Source organism: Balaenoptera physalus (genome assembly GCF_965194825.1).
Source record: "Balaenoptera physalus genome assembly, chromosome: 1".
NCBI lineage: Eukaryota > Metazoa > Chordata > Mammalia > Artiodactyla > Balaenopteridae > Balaenoptera > Balaenoptera physalus.
Genome location: NC_138882.1, coordinates 186,699,707 through 186,725,992, shown reverse-complemented (window position 1 = coordinate 186,725,992; position 26,286 = coordinate 186,699,707). Strand labels below are relative to the sequence as shown.

General features: G+C 44.1%; 1 protein-coding gene across 10 annotated transcripts in view; it reads left to right on the top strand.

Annotated features, from left to right (window-relative positions):
* The window catches only part of VPS13D (vacuolar protein sorting 13 homolog D), a 253,994-nt gene that overhangs the window by 173,874 nt on the left and 53,834 nt on the right, over nucleotides 1–26,286 (top strand). The window contains exon 66 of one of the 10 annotated variants that reach the window (XM_082416954.1): nucleotides 14,438–14,768. The exons of 8 other annotated variants lie outside the window; for them this stretch is intronic. In XM_082416954.1, the coding sequence (XP_082273080.1) occupies nucleotides 14,438–14,545 (108 nt within the window). In that variant the 3' untranslated portion in view covers nucleotides 14,546–14,768. Of the gene's footprint in view, nucleotides 1–5,922; nucleotides 8,249–14,437; nucleotides 14,769–26,286 lie in introns of those variants that run through there. One more of the 10 variants, XM_082416955.1, reaches the window with a different exon arrangement.

Below are 26,286 nucleotides of genomic sequence, written 5' to 3'. Positions count from 1 at the left end.
TTGCACAAAAGAATGTACTGGAGTGCCTGCCTGCATGATTCCGAAGGGGAAAAGGCAATTTATGACTTGTATCTGCTTTTGTCATTATGTATGACTGCTCCATTTTATAGTTGAGGTGATATCCCCGTAATAGCTTTTCCATGTACCTATAAGCAACTAAGAGGTGAATGCCTTCTTACAAGCACTGGGGTTTTAGTGTATTTAAGTTGGCATAAAACTTTAAGTTAAATGAAATTCACTTCAGACAGTGATCTATCCCTTAGAAAATGTAGAGTTTTCTATTTTCAGAAAGACTTTGATCCGAAATAAGTCACCCTAGGGATTTCTTTTCCAGCCAAGAGGAGGTGCCTTGAAGTTGTTGTATATAGAGAAATGACTCAAATTCTTGGCAGCAGAGCTTTTGTTTTATTTTCCTCTGATAACCTTGAATACTAAAATGATTCTCTTAGTCTGAGCTCTTTTTGGTTAGAGGCGAATTTTAGATGCTGAATGACCCAGCAGTGACCTATCCTAACTTGGTCAAACCTCAAATATTTGCGGGAATTGGAAGTGTGTTGGGCGGGGGCGGGCGGGTGAAGTAGAGGCATGAGAATCCCATGAGTGGCCAGAATTCCCAGGCAGTCCCCACCTTGCTCCACTGAGCAGCCTTGCTCATGAAGGAGCCTGGTGAGTGGGGCTTAGCTGTCCTCTTGTCCCACCCTAATTGAGCAGCTCGGCCAGAAGTATCAGGGAATGACACCACCATTGACTCTCTGTTTTTGAAACAGAAAGATTGGAAAAGTTTAGGACTTGTCTTCATTTCTTACTAGTAGTTCAGCTAAGAGTCAGGTCTTTAGTTATCTCCTTAGACCAAACATCTCATGTTTCAGAGGAATTCACTCTGTCTTCCTACACTGCAGTCTATGGTGGTGGAAAAGTATGTTCAGTTGCTAAATTGAAAAGACAGGAAATATTTGTGGCCCCCAAAGAGTAGTGGTTTTCTACCCTAGTGTAAACATGGTGAGTAAAAGAATAATATGTTCAAGCTTTTCTTGGGTTGACTGGTTACCCCAGAGATGTGGTAGTTCTCCCTTTTCTGCGTTTCAGTATTGTTCGTATCAGTATTCGGCCTTTCTTGAAAAATTGTGGCAAGCTTAAACGAGAAAAACTGTAACCCATTTTTATAAACACGTGAAGAACAAATCAAATTCTAATTCTTGGCAGTAAAAAGTCAGAACACTCACTCTGTTTGGAAGGTCCTTTTGGTTTTCTGTACCTCTTTCTCCCCTGTAATTGTTGTCTCTCTCCATCTTGAAGAGAAGCTAGATCAAAGTGTTTTCTTAGGAGAAATAGGGGATTCCTTGGAATATCATCCTTAAAAGTCAGAAAAGGATGTGTAGCCATCATTTATTGGGTGGCTCCTGTATGTCAGGTAAGGAGGGCTAGGAGCTTTACAGATGCTATCTCATTTAATTTTCACGTGTACCCTATAAGGAAGGAAGGATTATCTCCGTTTTACAGATGAGAAAAATGAGACCACAATGGTCAGTTACCTTGACTAAAATTTAATAACGAGTATTGGAGTCATAAGTTTTAGGAACAAGTGATTTGGGAGTCTGTATATTTTTCCTCCACATAATGCAGCTTCTCAGACATAACCCTCTACCAAACCCAAGCCATTGTAGAAGCTAAAACACAAGCAGTTGAAGCTCCATTCATTCCCAACTTTTTTTTCCCTTCTATGTTGGACCTTGGGATTTTCCAACTGTAATTTCCAGTCTTGCTGAATTAATCTTTACTATCGGGGAATCCCTAATCTCGTGTAAAAGGATTGAAATGGGACAAAAAGATTGAGTTTTCCTTAACCAAACAGAAGATGACTTAAAATCGTTTGAGGAAGCTGGCTGTACTTTCTCACACACCTGATGTGCTTAACCCAAGATTTATTCAGATTTAAATAATTTGATTTGCACACTCAGGCCTTTCCTGCGCTTTGACGGGGGAGCAGACCAGAGCTTCGGGCCACCTCAGCGTGTGCTCCAATAGCCAGCTTCCTCTAAATGTACATGTCAAATTGTAATTTCCTTAAGCTATTTACTGAACTTCACTACTTTAAGTGTTTCTAAGCAAGTAGGATGTCATTTTAAAATTTGGTTTTCAGCACAGAGGTCATGAAAGTAGGGAGACTTGTGCTTTCCCACTATCAGTTGATGGCAGAATATAAACTCATTCTCTCCAGTAAGTCCTTTTCTTTCCTTGCTCACCTCCCCTTACTCTGAAGTACAGCTTTTCACATTTTGTCGAGGTGTTTATGTCTCTGAGTTCTGCTGGCACGTTGGCTTTCAGACGCTTAGTGACACCATTGCTGCAGTTAAGAAGCCGGATGGAGAACGCTGGGGATGGTGTGTTGTCCTGAGAGTTCTATGGTTGATCAGTTCTATTGACCTGACCCGGGCTTTGCTTCTTGGAAGAAAGGAGAAGTAAGGTTAACTCATTAGAATTTAATAATCCCTTATTAGAATAATAATAATGCCACTTGATATCTGTCTTGATTTCCAGTTGTTGATGAAGGACTTATATCTCTGATCCTGTCTATAAGCCTGAAAGCAGGTGACGCTTTTATTTACTGCCACCGCAACTGCCGCCGCCACCAGGAAGAAACCGAGGCCCAGCGGAAGTAAACAGCTTGCCCAAGGCGGCCAAACAGAAAGTGGTAGAGCTCTGGGCTCCTTCCTTGGCCTCTGACTTCTAGAACATTGCTGGGCAGTACTTCTTGAATCTTACCAGATACTATAGAAACCAACGTCTCCACCTGAGACTCGGGTTTCCGGTCATCGGTGTGGTGCGAGCCATGTTAGCACACCTTTCCTGCAGGGGGGGTTTCAGAGAACATGGGGGGAGAAAAATGTATCTTTCCCTAAGGAGGCTTATTGACTCATTCATTAACCACGTGCTGTGTACGTGAACTGTTTGGGAGCTCACAAAGAGAAAGCGTGATGAGAACAGTTCTTAGAGCAGCATGTTTTGTGGAGCGGAGGTGGTAGGGAGAAAAATTTCAGCTTATATCAGGACATTCCAATAAGTGATTTCTACATTGCTGGGGGTGAGTGGAAATAAGCGAGACCATGGAAGAAAAAAGGACGGCACTTTCAGAAGGGGTGAGAGTCTGGCTTTGCCTTGGCTTTCCTCAAAGCCAGATGATGACATGTCCAGGCCTGACTCTTAAGGGGGGCTCAGCATGTCCTGAAGTGGTGACTTGGAGGCCCAACTGGGCAGTAAATATTAGCAGAGACGCACCGCACTTAGGTCACATAGGCAAATGGCAGTGACAGCTTCGCGTTTCTTTTTTATTAAATACCAGCGGGGAAGCCCTCCGGTGCCATTTGTAAGAACAAGGAAATTTCCTAGTTAGGCACATGAGGAGGGTGGAGATAAGCCCCAAAACTAGGATCCAAATTGGGGAAGTCAAGTGAAGTGAAGAGAGAGTGGCAGAAAGCTGGCCATCCGGATCCTTTCTGTTTCCCCGGTCATGCTTGTTCTCCCCTCATCTTTGCACTGTTGCTTATAACCTTTCCTCTCTCTGGAATGCCCTTCTCCCCATCTCTGGCCAAATGGCTCTGAGTGTGTAAGGTCCAGTCCAGATCCCTATAAGGTCCTCCCCGCTCTGAATTCCCAGAGCACTTTGTGCTTCGGTTAGGGCAGTGACCATGTTTTTCCTTGGAAAATACTAACCATTTTGTGCACGTCCCAAACATCCATTTAACATACATTTATCATTGTCAATTAGGTGCTCCGTTCTGTGGCAAATACTTAGAAAAGTAAAACTTAAAAAAAATATTTTTTTGAGGGATATGGAACAGGTAAGCCAGATAAGAAGTAAGTCGGCATAATAACAGAGGGAATAAGTATTGCAGCTGGGATCTGTGCAAAATCTTTGCAGTTTCATGAGATAAGTGCAGTGGGGGCCAAGGGGAAATAACACTTTATTCTGTTCCTCAAGGATGAGATCGGCTTTAGACGAACTGATTGATGCAATTGCCTGCTTATTCGTTTGCATCCTGGAGTAGATGTAAAGCTCCTGGAAGGCGAAGATCTTACTGTCATCAACTGTTGCCAGTGTCCCTATGACTAGTCATAAATATTTATTGTAAGAGAGTTGAGGGGATCCCGGTGTTTCCCACGTGGGCTCCCGTTTATCTGGTGACATTTTCACATGGTGTAGATTCAACAAATAGTTATGAAATACGTGAAACACCTGCTGGATTTTTAAATTAACTATTTTATGGTTTTTATGTGGAATAAACAGAAACTTTGAAAATGTTTCTTTATGACTTTCCTCCCAAACATGTCTGTAAGCTGCCTGAGATGCACAGTCATGGGCTGTGTGTTGAAATACAGATAGGAAAAGGCTGCTGACTTCCAGGATCCTGTTTCTTCTCCTCCACTCCCCATCACTCAGGTCTAGGATGCTGACCTGGATGGAATGAGGCCAGGTGTGCATTATTGGATCAGGCCCAGGCTCCGCAAGGTAGCAGGAAGCCTTGGGAAACTATTATAGGGGGAAGAAAGGAAACCCCAGTCCCTCTTAATCTAATGAATTAAAATAATATTTATGGGAAATATCTGTTTGCTTTATTAGAGGAAAATGTTTAAGTAAACATTATGTAACAACATATTGAATTTATGTAACAACACATTGGTTTAGAAGCAGCGACTTTCAGTGTTTTCACTGAAATGAAAATTAAGCAGAGCATGCTTCCAAAAACAGCCCATTGTTTCAGTTTTGCTGCCGTTGTCATGTTTCAAAGCAGGATATTTTGGCCAGATGGATTATTTTCTCTTTATTGGTAACTTGGAAATTGTCAAGGATGATGTCAAAGTTAGTTATAAAAGAAGAGCTACTAATAGCTCCTGGTAGTTTTCTGGCAGTTTAACCTTTGTAGCATACTCCTGTTACTGTTTGATCTTTACAAACCTACAAGAAAGAGTACAAGTATTATTATTGCCACTTGAGTCACAGCAAAGGTAACGACTCCTGGAGGCTTAGCAGGGAGCTCGTAGAAGAGGACGAGGACTCAGGCCTCCTCTGTGGCCCCAGGCTCTTTCCATAGACCACATGGCTGCTCTAGAAAGCACCCTTTCCCCCTCAGGCATTAAAGCGCTTTCACGTCTGTGAGATAATTTAACCTTGCAACATCCCTAGGGGGCCAGCAGGGCCAGTGATGGGAAATTCAGCCACACGGGTTGAATGGTTTTGCCAAAATCATGCAGTCAGCGTTGGCACCAGTGGCTGATGCCCAGACCTCATGACTCCAAGCCCACTGCTTTTCCCGCCAGAATAAATCTCGGCGGAGGGCCAGAGGAACTTTCTGACGTGGGGAGACAGCTGTGGAAAAGTGTTACTTCCAAGAGAGGGCCTTACTTTGCTGGCATCCATGCTGGGTTGTGTGAATGGTTGGTTCTAAAATCTCAGATGCGCACGAAAATCTCTAGTCACAGGATCACTGAGAAACAGCAAAAGGGGCAAAACCAGGTAGATCTTATCAGCCTGTTTCTGGAAATGCTTCCTACCTGTTTGGATTTTGTGTCCAGTAATGTCAGCAAGGAAAGTTTGTAGAATTGCTGCAGTACGGTTGTTTAAAAATCAATTGGCAAGACAAGTTGAGGTGCCTCAATGGATGTTATATATAGAGAGAAAAATTCTTAGGACTAAATACAACGAAGAATTTGCCACTTGTTTCTCTTTAAAAGTTAAAACACAACCGTGGACAATGTCTAACCTCAGTTTTATTTTTTTTAAAAATTGAGTTCTATGAGAAGCCTCTTTTGAGTAATATTTCATGTGGTAACTTAACTCTCTTATCTGCTCCCTTTCCATTGAAGCCCATCTTGTATTCCTCCCAAGATAAATCTTGAGCCTAAAACCCCTCTCACTCTTTCCAGATGAACATGGCAAAGGCAGCTCTTCCCAGGTTTGGACCCTCAACACAACCTCTGATATCCTCGTAGAAATTCTTAGGACACAGATCTGGGAAAGAATTCGAAGACCAGCTTTTCACCCTCTAAAATTACAGATGGAGAAACTGAGACCCAGTGAGGTTCTCACAGCTAATTAGCTGCGGGGCCAGCTCTGAAACTCAGGCCTTCTGGCTACAAATCTGGCATTGTCTTTGAAATGGGGTCAGCAGCTGTGGGTACCTGCTTCTTGTCCTTTTAGAAATGAGGGAGAGAAAAGTAGTGGGGCCAGAGCCCTGATGTGGTGTTCATTTTCTCAGCATCCTGTATGTGGATTTTATTTGTTTATACATCTGTCTCCACACTGGACCGAGCTCCGTGAGGACAGGGGACTAAGTCATAGTCACCTGGGTATCTTTAACCCCGAGCACCGTGCGTGCTATGAAGACAGCCCCCGAGGGCTTGTTGGGCCGAGGGGTCTGTACTGTGTAAAGATCGGCTCACCCGACCGGGAGGGAAGTACAGCTCCTGGGAAGCGCCTCACATCACTAGTCGTTCACCCGTGTCTCATCCAGTGAGGGAACCCCTGCAAAACCGCACCTCACCTAAAAACAAAACAAGACCCCCCCCCCAGAAAAAACCAAATAGGGGATCCCTCTGTAATTAGAAGGCAACTGATGAAGTGAGATAGAGATAAAACTTGGATAGACACATAGTCTTTGGTTAATGCCAAAATTAACGTAACTTTGTTGGTTAAAATGAATTTTAAAAGTTTCTCCTTATGTTTATCTGCGTGTTATTAATTATGATTGTTGTCATTGGGTTCCCTCTAAAGTTCTGTGTGAGTTAAGAGAGAAAGAAAGGGGGAAAAAAAAAGGGACCCTCCGGGACTGGGTCTAACCTAGGGAAGGAACAGCCACTTGCCATCCCCCTGGGTGAGCCCTGCAGATGCCTGGATCCGTGGCCCGCTTGGCCAGGCAGCCCAGAAGAACATGATTATTAGAACACTTTGGGTTGAGCTTGTGTCTCTTCTGAATCCTCCTCCAGAACGGCACTAACTGTGCAGCCTCTGGCTGCTGTGGGCAGAGTGACTTGCACGCCGGCCTGGGTGGGTGACCGAGTTTGCCGGGCCGGCCCCCCTTCCCTCTCCCACGTGTCTGAGTGGGGTGTGGGCCAGGGGACAGGCCGGTCTGGGTGAGGGCTGGCACCGTCCTCGCCAGAGTAGGCGCCTGGAACCTTCGCTTTGTGCCTTTTTGCTTTAACTTGGAACACTTTAACAAGACAGCTGACCAAATGGCGGTGCCTGAGTCCTGACCCTTTGCCGGGCCGGATGAAATCACCATCTTCCTGTCTGCAAATCATCACTCGGGTCCAAGCCCGCAGTCACCCAGTGGAGCCCCTCCACTTGCTTGTTGGAGCGAGATTGCAAAGAGTTAACACTTGTGCTTTTTCGGAAAGTTATCTGTGAAGAGTATTAGTTGTTTAATAAAGCGTGCCTGCCCTCCCAATGAACCCGCCAGTGACTCTGCAGCTGGGGTCATTCCAAGTTCACGCGGTGGACTTTTGACTGCCTTCTGTGTCTGTGAAAACAGTCGGCAGCTCCTGCGGGGATCATTCATTCAGGCCTGTAACACAAAACTATTGCCAATGGGCACCTGCTGGGGTGGCTTCCCAGGAGGGCTGGGAGGGAAGATACCAGACTCTTCAGGCATCTGCGGAGATAAGAGCAGCAGGGGCTCCACTGGGAGCCTGCTAATCTGGCTGCGCTTAGACCCCACTGCCCGGCCCGCAGGCTGGTGTCAGGATGTATTAGGGATCCCCAGTTGGGATGGGATGTGAGCTAATTAAAGGCCTTTTACAAAGAGGAGGGGGAGGGAGAGCGTGTGAGGAGGAGGAGGAAGAGGAGGAGGAGGAAGGAGGTTTGGAGCACATTCCCCAAATTTCTAGCACATTCTTTATTCCTCTCTTGTCCCTCAAAACAGAAGAAAACAAACTGAAGAGTCTGAACATTTGGTTATTTCTGATCTTAAATCGTCGTTCATTCTGCCTGGTACTATATTGGTTTTAGCTGCTGTTTTTATGGAATTACATATATTGATACCATTAGAGAGATTTTGCCACATTCTCCCTGGAGACATCGTGCTCCTGAAATACTATAGGTGGACTGCTTGAATTCTGCTCCTTTCCCTCCATTGATTCATCTGGGCAATAAGTACCTGTTGTGGCGTGTCCTAGGTTTTTCCCCTTTTCCTTGGAAAATCCATTTGCCAGCTGTAGGGGGTGCTGCGGGGAGGATCACATACATCAATCCACAGTAAGTGCTCTTATTAAATTTTGGTTGGTGAGATGGTGGTGGTGTGGTGCTGTGGTTTCAAATGTCAGAGCAAACGCCATCTTGAAAATGTTGTCAAGTACGAGCATAACAGTTCATTTTACAGTCACATTCACTTCCGGAAAAGTCACCTAAAAGTGTTTGATTACCTGTTCTTTTGTTTATTTAGCCTGTATATCCCTCCTCCGCCAACAAGCGGTAAACTAACTTATTATTATTTTCTTAATTTTATTGAAGTATAGTTGATTTACAATGTTGTGTTAGTTTCAGGTATACAGCAAAGTGAATCAGTTATATGTGTGTGTGTGTATATATATATTCTTTTTCATATTCTTTTCCATTATAAACTAATTTATTTACAGACCAAGGGTACTTTTAAGTCTGTGGTATTTTCTTAATCTGCCTGGTAATGATACATTTCTTGAAAGCAGTTTTGTTCACACACAAACCCAAGCCTTTATTCTATCACTTCTGATACATTTCACATAAGCTTGACTGTGTGCAAAGAAACATTTAGATTAAGTTCGGACTACATGGTAACAATCTGAGGAAATTCCAGTCAAAAGCCAGCAACCTGTTTCCTTCATTCTGGACTGTTGGTGTATCTGGCTTTGTCTGTGTTCTGATAAACGGTAACCACAATGTTAATTTTGTATTTCCTTGCATTTTGTCTCACATAATCTGTTGTCAGAGCTGACCAGGAGGCTTGTTCACTGCCATGCGATTCGTGAAATAGTGGGGTAATGAGCTTGATTGTGTGGAATATGTTAGTGTATTATGTGTAAGTGTTTAATTGATCTTGATTCCTGGGTATTGCTATATAGGAAACATGGGATAGATGCTATATGATTGCACAGTTGAGGGACGTTTTCAGTTTAAGCTGGTAGCTGAATGGGTATCTTTAGAAGTGCTGCTAGCTCATATTTACTGACTGCTTCACCGAGTACCAGGTACTGTTCTGAGTCTTCACATGAATGGACTTGTTTAATCTTCACAGTGACCCTTTGAAGTGCTGGTCCCTGTTGATACAAGAGGACACTGAGGCTCAGAGAAATTGAGTAACTTGCCCAAGGCTCTGAAGAGAGCCGGGCTGGGACCCAGGTTCTCTGACTCAGAGCCTGTACTCCTGGCCCCATCTGGTGCAAAAGGTTGCACTTGTCTAGTGGGCTTCATTCATGGACACATCTTCAATGTCAGATTTGCAGGGACTAACCATGTAAGGCTGCATTCTCAAGGGGGTGCCGAGAATCTGAGTCACCGTTTAAAGTCCCTCCCTGTAGTTCCCTCTGTCGTATGATTAGCCCTTTTGTAGGTGCTGCGCCGTCCAAGCCAAAGTGTGTGGCTGAGAATGAGGAAGTGCTCTAACCCTGTCCGAGGCACCTTGTGAAGGCATTTTAACTTCGTTCTAGCTCCACACTCTGGGCTGACTAGATATAGACTTAAGTGCAAAAAGCATAACCTCATATTAACAAATCTGTTACTTATTGTGCCTACACAGTAAGTTCACAACTGTCTATGAACAACTAAAAGCACCAGGATGTGTGCGAGGCACAGAGGAAACAAACATGAGCAAAACAAAGGTCTTCCCCCCTCTCCCCCCTCCCCCCGCACCCTGGTTCACAGTCCAGCGCGGGAGAAGGTCCCGTAAGTAATTGCGTGCGCGAACGCGTTCAGGTGCCAGGACAGAAGTCTGTGCAGGGCCGGTGGGGCACTAACGGAGCGCAGGCCTTTGTACCCAGGGAAGTAAGGCCTGCGCCCGACCTTGAAGTCATGGAGATGTTGGCCATGTGGGCACAGGAGGGCACAGGGGGCAGCCCAGGCAGGAGGGACTCAGGGATGTGGAGCAGCTGCCCCAGCGCCGAGGTGGCGGGCCACTGGGACCAGAGAGCGTGCCGTGCCGTCAGCTGTCTATTCAGGGAAAGACTGGCCTGCCGTTTTACGTCCTTCTGTTTCCCTCCTCTTCCCTTAACCGATGAGAAGTGAATTTCAAGGGGAAGAGACCTAACTGGATTTTTCACTTTTTAAGCCTAGTATCATTGTCATGATATGACCATAAATTGCATACACAGAATGTTAACTATTACTTTTTTGCAAGTATTTTTATGTATGTGAGCAGAGTAGCTGCACCTTTGACAGAGGCCAGAACAAAACTGACAGCCCCCACCCCTCCAGAAGAAAATAGACCTAACTTTCTTTATGTATAATTAGAGCTAAAATCAAATCACGGCCCGTTCACAGCAGGCAGATTGCAAATCCAGCCAAACCGTTCTTTCTGGCCAGAGTGACTCCGTCTAGTGCTAAGTCATGGACTGCCTCCGGCATTTCCAGTTACCCTACCTCCATCTAGATGTGGCAGAAAATCACCCTCCCCGAAGCCCAGACAGACAAACCTCAGGGTCCTTGTTAAAGGAAAAGGAGGTATTTAGACCTCATTTAAAACAACTGGGCTAGGAAGGGAGGGGGGAGGGAGGAGGGAGGTTTAGGCTCATTTTTTAACTGTGTTTTGGGAAATTAACTTCTCTGACCCCATTTGATCAGTCCATTAAACTGTTTCACCATTTTCTTTAGACAAAGCCAAATAAACATGACCTAAATTTGTGAGGGAAGAGCGCATTATATATAGGAATGTGTTCCCCCAAACTTAACCCTGCCCCTGTCCACTCCAGTCACTAGATCTTTCTCTGAAAATCCCTCCTTTCCTGTTTCCACCCAAGGCAAATGACAGTGTCCACATTTTGATTTGGAATTTTAGTTTTTCATGTAGGATTCAAAGGGGACATTTATCTTGAGGTAGGCATGGCTACTGTTTCTCCACCAGTGTTCAGACTAAGGCTACCTAAGTCCCTCGTTGACTTCTTAGCACTCTGGACCTCAGTGTTTTCCCTACACCCAAAATTGCGGTGCTGGATGGCGTCTGCCCGGCTCTCGGGGTGGGAGACAGATTGGGTCTTTGACTCTCAAGATTGAAGTTAGGTTGGACTGCTTGGCAAGCATGATAAAGAAAAGGTTCCTTGAGTGAAATCTGATAAAATGTCCATCAGGAATGGACTCTCCTCTCCCTTTCCCGGCTCACCTTGGTGCCTGTTCTGTGGTGGTTTCACTGCCCTCATCACTCAGAGCTTGAGCATTTGTGAGTTGCCACTTGTGTCCTGGACTCGGTGGACTGAGTCACTTTCATAGGAGTTGGAGAAAATTACACATAAAACAGAGTGCTGCTTCTTTACAGTTTTCCTGTGTTCTCAGCACGTCATGGTTTATTGCTCTTTTCCATGGAAACTTTCTGTTTGGTGGGGAAACACGGTGCTACGTCCAGCATTCACTGACAGCGTGAAGGCCGGCATCTCACCCCCTCATCTCTGACGGATGGATAATTAGAGGATGAGACACGTTCCATCTTTTGGTGGAAGTTAACCAGTGTTGGGGTGTTAGTACCGTAGAGCCAACTGCTGAGTATATTCTCATTTGACTTTTCTCTCTGCAAGCATTTCCTAGCTTTAGGGTGGCGTACTAACCCCATTTTGGATGCCTGGGCTCTGAATCAGCACCAAAAGTTTTACATGTAAAGAATTAACATTTGGTCATTTCCTGTGAGCCCGACAGCAGTGCCAGGCACTTTACACCGTTTTAACCTTTCTTCTCCATTCTCCTTTCTTCCAGTTGCTCACATACCTTGGGGTCATCCTTGACTCAGCACATCTGTCAGCTGTGCCGCCTGTGGACCTTCCCCTCCCACCCGCTGCTTCCACGCCATCCATCCCAGCGCTCAGCCCTGCCCTGTCTATTGTAGCAGGTTCTGCGTCCACCCTTCCTTCCCCCTTTCTCACTGCGGCTCTCGGTACAGCAGACGGAACTCAGATCGGGTCCTTCCTCCACTCAGCCCCCTCCAGTGGCTTCCCCTTTCACTCTGCAGAGAAGATTAAAGTCTGTGCAGTGATTTATAACGGACACGTGGTCTGCCTCCCCCTGTACTTTTCTAACCTTGCCTTTTACCCACATGTCACTCCCCACCCCACTTGGCTCCATCGAACTGACCTGCTTGCTGTTGTGTTGCTCAGCTGTCCCTCAGAACTTCTGCCTCAGGGTCTCTGCACCAGCAATTCTCTCTGCCTAGAATGTTCTATAACCCCATGGTTTTCACCTGCATTTTCTTTATCCAAATGTCACTTTGTCAGTGAGACTTCCTGGCGCCCCTCCCCCATCTAAAATTGCAGCCCCCTCTATCACTACCTCTTATCCTCCCTCCCTGCTTAATTTTTCACTTAACATTTACTACCGCTTTCATTTTGTATATTTATATTGTTTATTGTCTATGCAACTAGAATATAAACCCCAAGAGGGCCACAAGCTTTGTCTGTTTTCTTCACTGCTGCATCCCCAGCGCTTAGAACAGTGCCTGGCATATAGTTGATGCAAAGTAAGTTTTTTGTTGATAGGAGGGAAGAAATGAAAGGAGGAAGGAACGGACGGACCCTGGGAGTTAGGCATTATCTCAGTTTATAGAAGGGACACTGAGAAGTCTCCGAAGATCACACAGCCAATAAGTGAAGCCAAAATTTACCCAAATGTGTAACTCCAGAACTTCTCTGGTTTCCTTTACATGTCTCGGCCTCACTTGTGACTGCTGTAAACATAGACTCTGTGAATTGTGCGCACAGATATAGCAATGTGAACGCGCTACAGTACCTTAAAGGAAATACTTGGCCAGAATCTCCCAGTCTCCTCGATATCCTCTGGCACTCGATAGATAGAACAGAGGAAAACTTCTCAGCAAAGTTTTAAACCAGATACCCCTCAACATAAGGAAAGTGATTAGCACACGGAGCTGAAGAGATGAAAAAGAACACGTTTTTGAAAATACGGACTTTCAAGTCAAACCAGTGAGCAGTCTTTTTGGTCATTTATTCCCAAAGCTCCTGTGGGTTCATTCCAGGTGCACTAGGGAGACCAGCACCTGTCCATTCCCTAGTTGCACTGTCGTGTACGCATCCGTACCCTGTGCCTGGCCCTGTCCCTCGCCCCGGGGAAACAGAAGTGGACCAGACAGTCAGGACTTGAGCGGCGTGCCTTCAGCAAGCGTCTCTCCCCTTTGAGCTTAAAGGACTCGTTTCAGTGGATTCCTAGAGTGAGGTTTTTGTTTTGTTTTGTTTTGTTTTGGGGGGGACAGTCTCCCAATTTTATTTTCTCATCTTGTTCCATGAAGTTCTGAGGTTCATTTTAAGTCCATTTGGCATTCTTCTTTTGGTAACATAGGAAGTTGAGGCACTTATCTGAAGATTAAGAAACATCCAAGGCAATGATGTTCTGTTTTCCTGCATCTCTGACCCTTATAGACTTTACAGCAGTTGTTAAGGGTTAGGATTAGAGGTTCAAGGTCCTCTGAGAGGCCCCATTCCTATCCATCAGCAAAGCCACAGGCACCCTCTGAAAAGACATGGTAGGGGTTCCATACATTTCAGGGAGTTCTTTCTGCCTTGTTTCCCACCTTTTGCCTTGGACTGTAGATGGTTTTTCTTTTCTTCCCTGGATGCTGCCTCTTGGATACATCCTTAAGCTCGTGTTACACCTGCAGCCCAGGAACATGCCTGGGCTTCCGCTTGTCTGGGAGAGGTGCTGAGAAATCAGGCATTAACTGCTACTAAACATGCTCCCCTGTGTTTCCAGTTATGCCCAGACTTATGGGTATTGAGGGGACACCATTGTATGTTTTGATCCCTGATTTGTGTTATTTGCTATAGGAACATGCCTTCAGGACCTTCATTTAATAGAAAAAGAGACAGTGATGCCGTATCTTTTAAGAGATATGGGCACAGAGGGAAGAAAATGGATGAATAATAACTTGAGTGGAAGGGAAAGTTAAAGGAAGGCATTTTTAAGATTGAGCAGATTCAATTGTATCTGTCATTCTGAGAAGAAGAAGCCAGAAAGACTGAAGATACAAGAGAAAAAAGGATTGATTGAGCGATATCCAAGACAGGGTCTCACAAGAGCACAGAGGAAGGGTTTAGCTTTAGAAAATAGCTCACTTATTCAATTTAAGGTGGGGGGGTAAGGAAAGAGGTTTTTTTTTTCCCTTAGTGAAGTAGAATCTATCATTTCTGTGAAGTGGGACTGGGGTTAGGTGCTAGTGAGTTGAAAAAGAATGCAAAGCAAATCTTTATTTTGCTCTAACAGTGTTCCAGGCACTGTCTGGTGGTATGGTATGAAGATGACCAAACCTCCCTGGCTCCCTGTCACTGGAGCATGCACTTCAAGCCTTTCAGCATGCTGCAGCCCGTGTAGCCTTGTGAGAAAAACAGATACGGCATGTTTACATGACAGTCGGATACCCATACTAATAAAGCTACACTCAGAAGGAGTACAGCAGTGGTAACCCTGCAGGCTTGTATGCAGGGAGAGGCCATTCAAAGGCTGCGGAGGCATCCGTGACGGCTGACCTCAAGTTGAAAAGTCATAGACCTGGAGCCATTCCTGCTTTGCAGGGGAACGATAAGAGTAGTAACTGATGGGGGTACGTCCCCGTAGTTAACTTTCTACCCACCTTTCTACTAGATATTTCCATCTTGGGTAACAAAGGCTTTTCTTCCTAAATGCAGACCAATGCCTTTCATCTGTTATTTTCTGCTCACGTGAATAGCAGCTGTTTGCAATATATTATTGATTATCTGGGAAATAATTGAAATTTAAGATTTGGGTATCTTTTTGAGTTTAATTTTAATTTCATAAGCTGTGTCCTTAAACATTTTCTTGTAGAGTCAGACCTCTAAACCAGCACTCTCCAATTGAAATATAATGTGAGCCACACTTGTAATTTAAACTGTTCTAGAAGTCCCATTAAAAAAGTAAAAAGAAGCAGATGCAATTATTTTTAATATTTTTATTTAGCCCATTATATCCAAAATATTATCATTTCAACTTGTAATCAATATGTAAAAATAATTGAGATGTTTTACATTCTTTTTTTCATCTTAAGTCTTTGAATTCCAGTATGTATTTCATACTTAATACCATATCATAACTCGTACTGATCACATTGTAAGTGCTCAGTGGCCTCCTGTGGCATGTGGTCACCTTAATTGGACAGTTCAGCTCTAAAGTAAGAAATGAAACTAAAGTCGTATGATGTTAACTTGTAGCACGTGTTTGAAGAGAAGAGTTTCAAGTCCGTGTGGTGGACTCGATTATGTTAATATGCAAGCCCTCATTTCTCTCCACCTCTTTTTAGCCAGCTTCTTGTCCTTTTACTGAGGGGTTCATTTCTAAGAGTCTCCTTGCTTTTAGTGGAGGAAAGAAGGTACTGAATGGAGAAAGGACCTTTATACAGTCTGCTTTTGTCTCCATCATTGCAATGAGAAGTTTTCTACAAGATTCTAATAAATAGCTGTCCAAATTACCTTTATTTTTTTCCTTAGGTTGTTTCTTTCTGTTTTTTCACTTTTCCTGCCTGAGTGGCAAAATTTAGAAAACATTCTGGTTTTGATGTCTTTGAATATGGTGATATTTCAAATGTAGGCATAGTTTTAAAGAAGTTAATTTTTATTTTAAAAAGTGAATTCTGCCTTTGGTGGCATGTTTAGAAAACAAGTACCGTAAAATTTTTTTTTGATTATGGAAGAGTCGTACATAGAGTATCATATAGTATATGTATACTTTAAAGAACTATCAAATGAATACCAGGACCTATCATTCAGCTTAAACTAGAATATTATATTAATAGAATAGAACATATTAGTACTTCTGAAGCTTCCCTGATCACGCTTCCTTCCTTCACTTCACACCCTGAGGTAATTACCTCTGTCCCAAATTTTGTGTTAATCACATCTTTTCTGTATGTAGTTTTACCTTATTTGTATGTGTCACCAAACAGCTTTGCCTGTTTTGAACTTACGTACAAAATCAAACTAAATATATACTCTTGTGACCTTTTTATTTTAACTCGACGTTACGTTTTGGAGATCCATCCATGCTGATATGTGTGCCTGTAGCGCATTCATTTTCGTGGCTATATAGTATTCCATTGTATGGATGTGTCACAATTTATTGACTTTACTGTTAAGACATTTGGACTGTTCCAGTGTTTTGCTATTGTGAACAGGGTTGCTGTTCACATTCTTGTTCATGTTTCCTGGAGCACGTGTGCAGAGTCTCTCCATTATATACTGAGGAGCAGAGTTACTGAGTCATAGAATATTTATTTGTCCCATCTTTGTGTCTTTTTTGTTTTTCTTCTCAGACAATACAAGGTCCTTATAACACTTTACCTCCATTAATGCTTTTTTTTTCCCCCTGGAAACATCTTTATTTCACCTATCTCTTTGAAAGACATTTTTACTGAATTTAGAATTCAGGATTGGCAGATTTCTTTCAGCCCCTGAATAATACCGTTCCGTGATGCTCCATTATTTCTGTTGGAACAGCTGCCAGTATTATTGCTGCTCTTCTGAAGGCGATATGTCTTTTATCCTGTGACTCTTTGTCTTTAGTTTTTAATGATGACGTGCCTAGATAGGGTTCTCCTGTTTAGGATTTGTCGAACGTCTTTAATTTGTAGAGATTTGGGGAAATTTTTGGCTTGTGTCCCTTCAGGTAGCACTTCTGCCTCTTTCTCACTCTTTCCTCCTGTGACTCCAATTAAATGGAAGTTGGACTTTTAAAACCATGTCCCGTGCGTCTCTTATGCTCTTGTTTTTCTTCATGCTTTGATCCGGATATTTTCTGCTGACTTACTCTCTAGCTCACTAATCCTTTTTGGTGCTGTGTCTGCTCTCCTGGTTTCATCCATCTATTAACATCTTAATTTGAGTTCTCTGCTAAAATTCTCCATCTTTCTATAAATTTTTTTGAACATTACTATCATTCTATTTTAAACTCTGTGTCTAATAACTCTAATGCCCGAATCCCTCGTTAAGTCATCTTGTCTGGGTTTTTTTCTTAGTTTTCAGTCCTTTTTTTTGACTTCCATATCTGGTAGTTTTTATTGAATGCTGGGTGTTGTGTAAGAAATGTTTTAGAGGCTCTGCCTGATGTGATTTTTCTCTGGAGAGGATTTATATTTCTTCATCCTTCTCCTTTCAAGTGCCCAGTGCTTTGATTTCCCCTCATGTGCATTCCCCTGCAGAACTTATGTTCTGAGCTTTTCATTTGCAGTGAGGGGTATATAACAGCAAGGATTTTACAGAGGGACTTATATTTCAGTACAGATCAGAGCCTGATGCTCAAAGAGAAGAATCGTGGGGAAGGATGGTCAATGGACAGGAATGTGTGGGGCGGGTAAAGACTATATCAGCCTTAACTCCTGAAGTTATAACAGAGATCCTTAAGGAAACTTCATCCTAAAGAATCAGTTCTGTTTCGGCAAGAAAATGGGTGAATCTTTTTTACAAACAAGGGTTAATTAGCTTTCTGCTAGGTTGAAAGTACAGTGAACCAGAGCCCCTATTTTTCTATCTTTCTAGTAATTGAAGGTTTTCTTTTAAAAGCAACACAAGACATCAGAATAGGTCCATTAAGTCACCTTTGAAAGGGCAGCTTTTGAGTTAAGTGGATTGTGTTTTCTTCCTCATTCCAGGACTTGTTTTTTAGACCTGAAATCTGTTAACCTGGGAATGCCTAATTCAGCAGGATTTTAAAACACCAGATCTGCAGGAAGTAGATGGGTGTGAATTCTGAATGTTCTCTCCCAGGTCATCTTTTGTGGGGTTGAAGGATATTAAAGTTAGGAATGCCTACCAAAAGGCCACTAAGGAATCCAAGGGACATCCCAGGCAAATACCAGAGGTTTCTGAGGAGCCAAACTGCAGTTTTTAAATTTTAGTCCTTCTGAAGGGTGGGGACCTTTGAGTCTGTTTTTAAAAGAACCTTCTTGTGGCCTTTCTTTGAGCCTGGGATCAAGCCAGGTCTCAGGAGAAATGAGCTAGGACTCAAGTACCTTGGCGCTGAGCTGCCTCCATTCACACCCCAACCCCCCAGGAGAGGCTCACCCTCCCTTGTTCTCCCAGGTGCTGAAGCCCAGTTCCCCGTCTGCTGTCTTCTCCCTCTCGCATCCATCACGCTTGCTGCTGAACGACCTCCCTGACAAGTGAAGAGTTGGCCTTTGTATCTCTAGCTCCATCCCATCCACCCCCATATAGTGCAGTTAGTAGGAAGAAACAGCACCTTAGTGTCCACTGTGAATATTGTATTCGTCTCAGATTGGGGGAGGTGGGCTTGGGGAGGAGCAGAGCAGCAGCAGAGATGGAGAGGAGGGGAGTGAAGCCCGAGCTGGAGGAGCCCTTCTTACCCTAGGAGCACGGTTGGGCTTTGCTGATTCTCTCCCCGCAGCCCTCTTAGCTTTCCCTCCCCCATCGCCCACCCCCTTGTATGTGTGTCTCCACACGTCAGTTACTGACACACACAGCAGCCCATGCCAGAGCGACAACCTCTGTGCAGCTAGATTTGCTTGACCACATCAGCTCTGACAGAGTAAATCTCTTCGCTTTGGTGCTCCACCTCCTTCAGCAGATCCTTCTGTGAGAAGTGGGGTGGGCAGGCCTCTTCACAGGCAGGAACCCTTGCAGTCACGGGTCCCAGTCCCCACCCAGCGTGGCTTCCGTCTTTCTCCCCAGCTGTAAGTGGTACCCGAGCACGGTGACCTGATGTGTAATGTGATCCACGCGGTGGGCATCCACAGAGCCTCCTCTTTATCTGGGGCCTGTTTCAGATGTGAGAGTGAGAGCTTTGGGGAAAGGGGGAGATGGATTTTAGGCCGCATGGCCTAGGGCAAAGTGTGGGTGATGGAAAGGGGTGGGGTGTCTGAGTTGGGGTACTGATCAGGAAAGGGGACTGGAGGCTGACCCTCTTTCTTATCCAGGGATTTGCATGTCATTTTTTGGAAACTTTTACACTTCTGTCAGCTTCCTTCCTTTGTCGCCACCACTGCTTGGGAAAGGAAAGATGTCGACCTGGTGTCTCTGTAAGATTTTCACGGGCATTCAGGAAGAAATTTTCCTTGGAGACAATAACAAAAATCACAGTTGGGTTCTCTCCATAGATTATCCAGTATCAAATATATGTGGATACTTAGCGGCTTAGCAGGCTATTGTTGGAGATAATCACGGTCTTTCCAGTTTTTTTTTTTTTTTTTCCTTCTAGCTTTATTGAGATATACTTGACGTACAGCACTGTAAACATTTAAGATGTACAGGATAATGATTTGACTTAAATATTACATCCATCATGAAATAGTTACCAAGTAAATTTGGTGAACATCCATCATCTCATAGAGATACAGAAGAAAAGAAAGGAAAAATATTTTTTTCCTTGTGATGAGAACTCTTAGGATTTACTCTCAACTTGCATATATAACACACAACCATGCTAAATATATTAATCGTGTTGTACATTACATCGCTCGCACTTAACTTGTTTTATAACTGCAAGCTTGTACCTTTTTACCACCTTTGTCCACTTCCTCCTCTCCCCACCTCTGCCTCTGCTAACCACAAATCCGATCTCTTTTCCTATAAGTTTGTTTGTTGAAGTGCAATTGACTTACAGTTCCTGGTACACAGCATAGGGATTTGATATTCCTGTGTATTTCAAAATGCTCACATTCACGTCTAGTTACCATCTGTCACCACACAAAGATATTACATTATCATTGACTACATTCCCCAAGCTGTACATTTTATTCCTGTGACTCATTTATTTTGTAACTGGAAGCTTGTACCTCTTAATTTCCCTATCCTATTTCGCTCATCCCCCACCCATGGTCTTTCCAGTTTCCTTTGTACAACTGGATAATAATAGAGTCCACTTCATAGGGTTGTTGTGAGGATTAAACTAATAAATGATTTCATAGATGCCAGATCCTTAGGACAATGCCTGATATGCAGTAAACATTGTTGGCCTGTGTTTACAATTCTAAAAGTTAGGCTATGGTCTTCAGCAGTTGGAAGCTCTCCTTTACCTATTCTGCTCATACTCACTTAAAACTTCACTTAGTTGAAGAAACTGGTTGGGTACAGATTTCTTTCTAAAAAAAATCTCATCATGATATTTCAAACCCTTGAAACACACCTGACTTTTTCAGTAAGAAGCTCAGCTTGTACTGGTGCCTAGCATCTGTGATTGTCCTCTATGATGTCACCCTTCTCCTTTCTTCCCAAGCTTTTGGTATTAAAGAGAATATATCTATTCATTTGAAATACAAAGTACATTACAAGAATGAAGTCCTTGTGACTGGGAATGAGATAAGCTCGAGCTTCTTTTCTATTGTGAAATGTTCTGTTTCTGAATTTCTGCATTTTGAGAGTCTAGTCTATTTATAATTGACTTCTTTATGCTTTCCTTTGTTCCAGAATGGGCATAAGGTGACTCCTATATTACAGGATGAGACACGCAGGGTTCAGTTGGGGAGGAACAGGGAGTGGAGCATGCATTAGAAGAAAGAATAAGATTTGCAGTAATAACCCTTGGCATTTACACATTGCTTTGTATTTTTGCCCCAAGTACTTTTAAAACTAAGGTCTCTTTGGATTAACCCAGCAACTCCGTGGACAGCATCCTCCCTGTTTTACAGATGAAGATACTGATCCCTAAGGAGGGTGTGTGTTTTGCTCATGTCCATCCGGCTGACACTAGTGACAGAGTTGGGATCAGTGACAGAGTTCGGATCCTTGCTACCCAAAGCCTGTGTGGTTTCCTAGTGTTGAAATATTTACCTCGGAGAGATTTTTCCCACATCTCAGTCTGTCTCTCGCTTCAGTACTGAGGTGCGGGCCATTTATGCATATTGAAAACCTTGTTGGCGTGGCAGATGGAGGCCTCAAGGGGTGGGAAGGTTATTCCCCTTGGCTAGCACTAATTGTAGGGAGACCCACCTCTGGCTTCCCTCCGTGTGCTTCAGGGGGTTTTCAGCGGTAGATAAGTGGGTGCCTGGCTCCTCAGCACGATCCCCTTCCCCTTCTTGGGGGAAGCCTACGACGAGGCCTGGCTGATACAGAGCTAAAGCTGGGACACCATCCCGTCCGCAGCTGTGTTTAGACATGCGTCCTGCCCACATGATCCTTTATAATTGATGTAGCAAAAAAGGGAGAATTGGACTTGACAGACATGATACTTGTCTGTTGTCGAAAATCAGTCTTCCTGATGCTACCCGTGTGTATTCTGTTTATTTCTGTGCTTTAGCCTTCTAGCAAACTCTACCAATCCTTTTTAAAGGAAAAGCAAAATCCTATTATGAGAGTGCTTCAATCCACTCTGAGCTTCTAGATTAATCTGAAACAACATCTGAGTTCACAACTGGGTCAGGAAGAGCAAGAGAGACTTGCCAATTCAGCAGGCGTGTGTCTTGGGCTAGTTAAGAACCAGGCCAGCCTTGAGGTCTGCCTTTGTTGCTTTTATGTTCAGACCTTGTGTGCTGAGATAATTCTGGGTGGTTTTGGATAACTTTGTTTCTTAACTGGAAAGGAGTGTCTGTTGCCTGATAAGTGTTTACCCATGAAATAGCAACATGGTGTATGTCTTAGGGTAGGAGGGCTTTTAGATCTCCAGAGCTCTCTGCCCACCCCCCCCAAAAAAAAAAAAACCCAAGGTCATTGGTTTAGGCATGTTAGCTGGAATAGAATGCCAATCCTAGCTTTAAAATGTCTTTATTATTCTTATTCAGGGTCTCTTTTCTGGATTCCTTCCCCTTTCTCTTTTTGCCTTAAGGGCTATACATAATCATAACCAAGTAGAACTGAAAAAAGACAAACCTGCCCCACTTCTAGTGGATAGAGATCTGGGGTCCAGAAATGCCTCTTTCTTGCCAAACCTCAACTTGTTCCATGCCTTTTTTTTTTTTTTTTTTTTTTTAAATGCCGGTCCCCAGTCCCAGCCTGCCCCCTCCACCATTTGGCCGAGTGAGGACTAGCTGTTTGGTTTGCCTTGTGTTGGTGACAGATACCCACTACTTGTTGGATCACATTCTCCTTTAACTCTGCCCTGTTCACAAGTATCACAAAAGGGTTTTTCAATGTTAAGGCAAAACTCATACTCCAAGCATCATTTTTAACTGTGGCTGTTTTAGCAATATGAGTGAAGCGGTGAAGACCTTAGTTTTGAAGCGCCTTAGGTCTTACATGACTTAAAGGAGGTTTTCCTACTAGTTTTCTGGCAGAGTCAAAAACAACTCTGCAGTTTAAGCCTCCAGACTGCTTGTAAGAAACTTGTAAAAATTGATGACCTCCTGTGTGCCAGGCATTTTGCATTATCTCCTTAACCCTTCAAAGCAGCCCTTTAGACTGTTTTTCTCAGAACCAAAGTGAGGTTCCAGGAAGTTAAGCAGCTTTCACCAGCTTGCACAGTAAGGACTTGACTCCTTTGCCCCTGCCTTTTGACTGTGTCATGGCGGCACCCCGAGAGTTCACGGCGCCCTTCCTTCAGGCACCATATAGCTGGGGTTCTGGGTTTCCACGTTCTAGCATAGCTTGTTGCAGGCCACGGCGGCTGAGACCTGCAGCCGTACAGCCTTACGCTGGACGAAGGACCCTCCCTCACACACAAACTCCTAATACTTCTCTACCTTTTCCTGTTCTGCATGGGTCACATCGGCCCTGGTGACAAGGAAGATGCTGTCATCAGCAATAAGTCAGTGGAGCAAGGATACTAAAGAGGAAATTTCCATTAGGTAAATAACTGTGAAAGAAGAACCCCAGAGCAGGGGGAGAAATTCAAGCCCAGGCTTCTGTTACACTGGCCAAATATCTTTGGCATCCCATGCTTGCTGAATCTCCTAAAAGGGTCAGGAAAACTGATAGGACGAAACAGAGGGACACAGTGTAAATTTTTTCTCTTGCATCATTCCAGCATCTACTTGAATTTCAGTTTTATAAAATCAGCTGTTCTGAGCCCGGCCCCAAACCCAGGCTAATTTGTAGTGGCTCCATTTCTGTAGACAGTGGGGTTATTTTTGGAAGGTGGGGTATTGACACGTAGTGTGTGTCAGCTACACAGTAGAACGGGCATCTTGAAGTACTTCTGGGATTTTTTACCCCCTTGCTGAAAATACGGCTTTATAGAAATTAATGACTACGGGCTGTGGCCAGAATTCACAAGTGTGGCATGTGCTAAAGCGTCCTTCAGTGAAAGAAGGGGGGACATCACTGTTGTTTTTGCAAGGGTAATAGCAGGTTTTCTGAAGGACATCCTGTTCCTTAAGAACCTTTCATTTTAGCTAGGACAGTATTCACTTGCAGCCTTAAGTTTTTTGTGGACTTGAAATGGCTACCAAGTGAGCTATATTGACCTAAGTGCCTGTAAATGCTCCTTCTGGTGTTGGGGTGTAGCTTACACTGAGTGGAGTTACGAGTTGTCTACAGGTCACCCTCCAATTGCTAGCTCATGCTGTCTGCCCTGGTGCTTCCCTCCCCGACAGCTTCCGCTGTACCGGGGACACACCTGCCAGATGCTTTATGTGCTCACTGTCTCATTTAATCCTCACAACAACCCTGCGGAATCCGATTGTACCCATTTTGCATATGAAGAAATTGAAGTTTGGATAACTCAGTACTGTTTTTCTTGAGTGCTTCGTGTATTAGGCTCTGTGCTAAGTGCTGTGCACGTTTTATCTAATCCTTATGGCATCCTTGTAGATGGCTATTCTTATTCCCATTTGAAGATGGGGAAACAGAGGCTCACAGAGGCGAAGTTACTTGTCCATGATCTCGCAGCTATTAAATGTCACAGTCAGAATTTGAACTCACGTGTGAATGTCTTTCCCTTATGTCACTTACCTACCTTCTTGGAGGAGAGAGGCAGAAACCACTTGTGATTTATGCTTCTCCTTCACAAGCCTGGGGCGCAGTAGGGTTCCGTACATGTTTGACTGATTAGTTGTTTGGGTGCAGAGCTGGATTGGACTTGCTCGTATCCTGATGATTTTCAGCTTTCCCTCCAGTGCCTCTGGGATTGGTTTTCCTTTGTTTGAGTATCTGCCCCCAGGCTTCATTTCCCATTTGCAGCATCTGCTATGAAAAAGTTACAGCCTGAGTTCGATTTTCAATGCATATGGCTTTTCTTTTTAAAATGCAGAGGCAGAACTGGGGTGGGTGGTGAAGGATGTCCTGCACCAGCGACTCCCACATGATGTTGTAGCTCTCATGGGCATCTGTGCTCTGTTTGGATGATCATTTTCAAAGTCAAGGACATGTGTGAAACAACACTTCCAGCCTCAGGGAAGACCAGTTCCAGAGGGCACCCATAAAGAGTGCTTACTGGAATCACCTCCCTCTACAGCCCATGTGTTCTCACCCTTTGAGGGAGAAATAAGATACGGGGTGTGATTTACTTTCCCACTGAGGTGGGGAATGAGAGATGGAATTAAGGATGACTAAGTGCTCCCACAGTGAGAGAAGGCCACAAGCTCTGTGGTGCCCTGGATTCAATACTCAGAAGCCCAGTGGACTGGCCTGAAGCCCAGCCTCTGACCCTTCATCTGGCTGGCTTCGGTTTAGTTCCTATAAAATGTCTCTCCCTGTAAACTCTTATTAACCTCTCATCAGTATGGGTTTGGTCGGATCATGGATTTTCTACATCATTGCAAGTTTTCTGAGTTCTCAACGTCACATTTCTAGGGGTGAAGACTTTTGTAGTCATTTCCTGTTAATACAATATCTTTGTACCCTTTACTTCCACTCACAAGTGACAAAAGACAAGCCCAGTTGGCTTTCACAGTAATATTTTAATAGATAGAGAGGTGGTAATTCAAATGGAATCCCTAGAGTAAGCGGAGTAGGTGTGGGCACCTTTCCACGGCAGTGGTGAGGCCCCTGAGAAGCACATGGAAGAATCCAGCATTTAGAGGGACGAGTGATCTCTTAGGTCATCTTATCCCATCTTCCTGAGGTCAGTATGGTGTTTTTTTGTTTTTTGTTTTTGTTTGTTTGTTTTCAGATTTTCAGACATTTTTAAATTTTTTTTTATTTTTATTTATTTATTTATGGCTGTGTTGGGTCTTCGTTTCTGTGCGAGGGCTCTCTCTAGTTGCGGCAAGCGGGGGCCACTCTTCATCACGGTGCGCGTGCCTCTCATTATCGCGGCCTCTCTCGTTGCGGAGCACAGGCTCCAGACGCGCAGGCTCAGTAACTGTGGCTCACGGGCTAGTTGCTCCACGGCATGTGGGATCTTCCCAGACCAGGTGTCGAACCCGTGTCCCCTGCATTGGCAGGCAGATTCTCAACCACTGCGCCACCAGGGAAGCCCCAGTATGGTGTTTTTGTACAGAGAACACGCAAGACCGGTTGGTGCTGGGGTGCCAGGGCTGCTGCAACAGAATCAACTGGCAGTTAAGCTTCGTCATAGGCTCCCTCATAGACCTTGGATATTAAACTTGTTTTATTGATGGACAGGGGTCAGTTATAGGAAAGGGGTTGGTACTGTGCAGTTTGCCTGGATTATTCCCCCATATTCTCTTAGGGGGGAAAAGTATTATTCTTCCTAGTTGGCTGCCAGGTAAACAGGACCTTAATTTAATATCCTTTCCAGGGAGATCTCTCTTCTGCAGGAAGGTAAGAGTTGAACCGCCCTCTCACCTTTTCTGTGATATCAGGGAGAGGCATTTTTGTCCACACTCTAAATGAGGACCACTGGCAACCTACATAATTCCAGAACATAGCAGGAACTCTTTCCAAAACAAGGGTCACATTTTTCTCTCCTCACTTGACTCCCAAGTGCGTGCACCTTGTGTTCCAGGTTCTTGTTGTAGCTGTTTCATGTATGGAATTGTTATCTTCCTAACGAGACTGTCATTTTTGAGAATAGGTCCAAGGCTGCTATTCATCTGTATCCTCAGCAGTACCTAAATCTGTGCTGGGCCCAGAGTAAGTGCTTAATAAAGACATTCTAACTTGGATCATAGATCACAAACTGTCAGAGCTGGAAAGGATTTTGGAAACCACCAAGTCCAACACTCTAATTTTATAAATGGTACCACTCCAAAAATTCACTTTGGAGGCTGGTGTTTAATCTGCTGGAAAGAGAGGGTTTTTGTTTTGTTTTGTTTT